The 4,190-nt window shown below is 44.1% G+C and overlaps 1 protein-coding gene across 1 annotated transcript in view; it reads left to right on the top strand.

The window, feature by feature from the left end:
* Positions 1-1,200, top strand: part of LOC144715632 (Ribosomal protein L17 family protein) — a 1,868-nt gene extending 668 nt beyond the window's left edge. Inside the window, exon 2 of the mRNA XM_078590590.1 lies at positions 636-1,200. Within this exon, the coding sequence (XP_078446716.1) occupies positions 636-1,045 (410 nt within the window). The 3' untranslated portion in view covers positions 1,046-1,200. The remainder of the gene's footprint in view (positions 1-635) is intronic.
* The last annotated feature ends 2,990 nt before the right edge of the window (positions 1,201-4,190 follow it).

The raw sequence follows: 4,190 nt of genomic DNA, 5'->3' as shown, positions 1-4,190 counted from the left end.
AATTGATTACCTAAAACTTAAATCATCTCAATTTTACACAAATACTTTCATTACATTTAATACAATTCAATTTTTCAAAATAGGATTCGTCCGGAACCTAATATTGTGATTCTGAATGTGAACCTGCTGTAATTTCTAATCTTCGTCTATTAGAATTGACCAGTTATTCAGTTTTTTTCTGTTGTATCAGCTTCTTATCGTTAGTTGGATTTTGATGAACTCTCTTGTGTCCAGTGTATAACAGTAAAAAAATTGGTTGGCTTTGGAGGATACTAGGGATGAACTTTTTGCCCAATATTTTTTTCCTAATCTTGGTTGTGGATTCAGTTCATTTAGCAATGCATATCTATCAAATTTTGTTGATTCAGTTCTACTATTAAATATTATCTTTAGGGTGGCTGCTCCAGTTTCCTTTTGGTTACCAATCTTTGACACCCAAATTTTCTACTGTTGAGATAATCACTAAAGAAAACCAAAATTGAACTGGGCATAAGCTTCAGCTTTCATATCTGTTCTGAACTGCTATGAATTTGGAAAGATCAGCAAAGCCGGTGATGGTGATTAATCTTGGCTTCTGACAACCGAACATTTCTTAAACTCCCCTTGAAGGATTTAACTTTAAATGGTGATTTCAGATGCTTCTGACAGCGAACAAGCATTCATTAGCGTCGACAACGGCAGCAGGTTCTTTGCCATGAGACACGGAAGGCGTGTGCCGAAGCTCAACAGGCCGCCTGACCAGCGTAAAGCGCTTCTTCGCTGCCTCACCACTCAACTTCTCAAGTACGGAAGAATCAAAACCACGAGGGCCCGTGCGAGCGCAATGAGGAAGTACGTCGATAAGATGATAACACTTGCCAAGGATGGATCTCTGCACAAGAGGAGACAAGCCTTGGGATTCATCTATGAGAAGCAGATAGTCCATGCCCTCTTTGCAGAGGTACCAGAGAGATATGGAGAGAGAAATGGAGGCTACACAAGGATCATCAGAACCCTTCCCAGGCGTGGAGACAACGCTCCCATGGCTTATATCGAGCTTGTTTAGGTACTTGACCTTTTTTTTTCATTGCCCATCAGAGAAATTCAACTCCTTGAACCATTACTCGCTCATCATTCCTCAGAATTTTTCATGATTTTCGTGTAAAACCATGGGAACTTTGCTCTTTCGGAAATATAATTTCTGATTTTCATTTTTTCTTAGGTATCTCTCTCGACACCAATATAATCCAAGGCTTTCTCACAATCTTCTTCTCATCTTTCTGCAAATCCATTGCGATTAACACCTGCGTTGTAAAATTAAAAAACAAGTTTACTAAACCATCAATTTTGGAAATGATAAAACTAGGTCCTCTTTTACTTTTGTTTTCTCTCCCTTTCGTTAGAAGATGGCAGGTCTTTTTTTATAGCTCTCAATTATCCGTCTAAAACTCTGCATCAATCTTACTTGATTCTCTCTCATAACTCACTTCTCATCTTTCTCCAAAATCCAATGATATTAATGAGTTACAACACTAACATCATACCTCAAAAAAACAGAGTTAAATCACTTTGAATAATGCTTTACAGATTACAGATTATGATTTTCTGATCCACATATTTTGGGTCCCACACATTAACTTCAGACGTGATGTTTTCAACATTTATTCTATCTGGGTCATCCAGTTTTGGGGCACTGGTCCTAAATCATTGATGCAAACCCCTTCAAGATATATTTAATTGTAAGCATGACTAAATGACACTATACATATACTTTATACACCTAATTATTACCCCTGATTAAATGATTCCCCAAAATATATTAACTATGACCCAAGATTAAATGCCCTAGGGGGAGATATGGTGTGAGAGGGGAATAAGTAATAATCACTTGGACAGTACTTAGCCCTGGGCCATATCTTCAAAGATTTAGTTGGTGGACTACACACTAATTCTGCCCAAGATCTTCCAAAATTGCTTCTTCACACACACACACACACACACACACACTCTCTCTCTCTCTCTATGTATATGTATATAGTTGTATAATACATATTTGAGGATATACAAAAAGAGCAAGGGTTCGTTTATGTGTACCTGGTGACTGCTTGGCCACATTTCTTATATGTCATTTCACCCCATCCCCCCTTCTTGTTTTTTCTTTCAATTCATGTTTCAAACCTCAAAGTTTCGAAAGGAGAAAGAGTAGTAGAAATGTTCATCACTAACCTTGGAGTCACGTCTTTGATCATAAAACCTATTCCACTGTTGTGTGACACAAATGTTATTATTGCACAAGTGGAAAAGAGTCTAGGTCTTGTAAGAAGTTAGAGAACTCCCTAAGATACTTCATTTGATTAGGAAGATCATATTTAAAAGGAGATTACATAATGGAAGTGTTCCATTGACAGAAAATATATTAGATCCATAGACGAAGCCATTAGTTATGCTTTTGAACATCACATGAAAACAAAGGATTAGTGATGCCGTACGGGCGTCTTGACGTCGTCCCGTCATCACCGAGTTTGATGGCTTGGGGGCGATAAAAGATAACGTATCAGGAGACGGCGGTGTCGTCGTCCGACGGTACCCTATCGGGTATGTAACTACGTGCATGCGGAATGCCCTACGTGTTGTACGTGCAGGCTCCGACTCGAGGGTGGCGCCGAGCTCCTAGCTTGGGTGGGTCGTCGAATGATGGCGACGGTGGCCTCTCGAACCTTGTCGGGGCGACGAAGGCGTCTACGGCCGAACGGACTCAATCCGTAGGGCACGCACGTAACGGACGTACTCATCTGTACCGGTAAGACACTCACTAACGTAGTTATCTCTCGTTTTTCCTCTCTCACCTACCTAGTCCGAGCGCGAAGGAGATGGGACGAAATAAATACTGCAAGGAATAACTAAACGAGCGACGGAGACGACGACATACCTCGTCGACGTGGCTCGTAATGCAGGGCTTCGTCTTTGTCGATGGCGTGTCAGAGCGGGTGGAGTGGGGGGACGCCGGAGGAGACTCGGCGGCTCGACGTGCAGCGACAGGTGCCGGAGCTTCTTGTAAAGGTCGGTCGTAGAGGACTCGGTCGTAAGGGTCGTTCCAAGTGGCCTGTCGGTGTTGTACTCGGGGCGCGGCAAAACGTCTTGGAGTGGTGGTCGCGGACGACGGCGGGCGTCTAAGACAACCCAAGCGGGCGCGGTGACGTCGCGGGAGTGGATGGAGGGCCTGCGCAGGCAGTGACGACTTCGGGCAGATAGCACGCGGGGCGGCGTGAGTGCGTTGGAGTGGCGTGGACGAACGCCTGCGGGCGGCGGCGGCAGAACGGGCTGGCGCGGCGGGCGGCGCGACGGCGACTGTGGTCGACGGTGGCACGGCGGCGATTCCGGTGGCGTCTTATCCCGTTCCCACTCTCTTGCTCCCTTCCTCTCCTTCCTCTCTCTCTTCCCTTCTCCTTCTTCTTCTCCTCTTCTTCCTAAGCTTTCTGTTCTTCTCAAACGAGGAACGAGACCCGTGAACTGTTCATCAAAATGTCACAATGAAGAAAACAGGTCAAAGGGTTAGGGTGCCCACCCTTTCCCTTATAAGGGGGGGGGGAAGGATGGGCCCCTAATGGGCCAAACGGGGTTCTCTTGGGGAGCCCTTGTAAATGGGCTCCCCCATTACAAAAATACAAAGGAAAACACAATACCAAGGGGAAATTAAGGGGGAAAAAGAGAGGGAGAGAGGGGTGGTCAAGGGGAGAGGGTCATAGGACGGCCCTCCCCCTTGACGACAAAACATGGACGAATAAATTATTGCGGACACGACAAAACATGACAAAATGACACGAATGAGAATGGGAAAAGAGACAAAACACGATAGCGAGAGAGACGAAAAGACGAAAAGATAACTGCAGCAGTTTCACCAGGTCCTCAACGTCGAGGGCGCGCGACGCGGATGACGTCGATGACGACTCTTGATGGCGTGCGCCATCAGTTAGTTCACTATGAGTGATTGGCTTTTGTCCAAGTAAGAGATTGATGGAAATATAAGTGCCTGCCAAGCCAATACCACATTCCATATCTCGTTCTATATTCATTTATAGAACATATTTATTATAGTGCATGTGTGATGCTTATAATGAAGTCCATAAATACATGATCATACTTTGTGAATTATGATGAGATCATAATACAAAGATTACTATTATTTAAGCAAGTGTTCTATTCGAAGGATA

The sequence above is a fragment of the Wolffia australiana genome, chromosome 19 (assembly GCF_029677425.1).
Source record: "Wolffia australiana isolate 7733 chromosome 19, ASM2967742v1".
NCBI classification, from domain to species: Eukaryota; Viridiplantae; Streptophyta; class Magnoliopsida; order Alismatales; family Araceae; genus Wolffia; species Wolffia australiana.
This window is presented reverse-complemented; position numbering and strand designations above follow the sequence as displayed.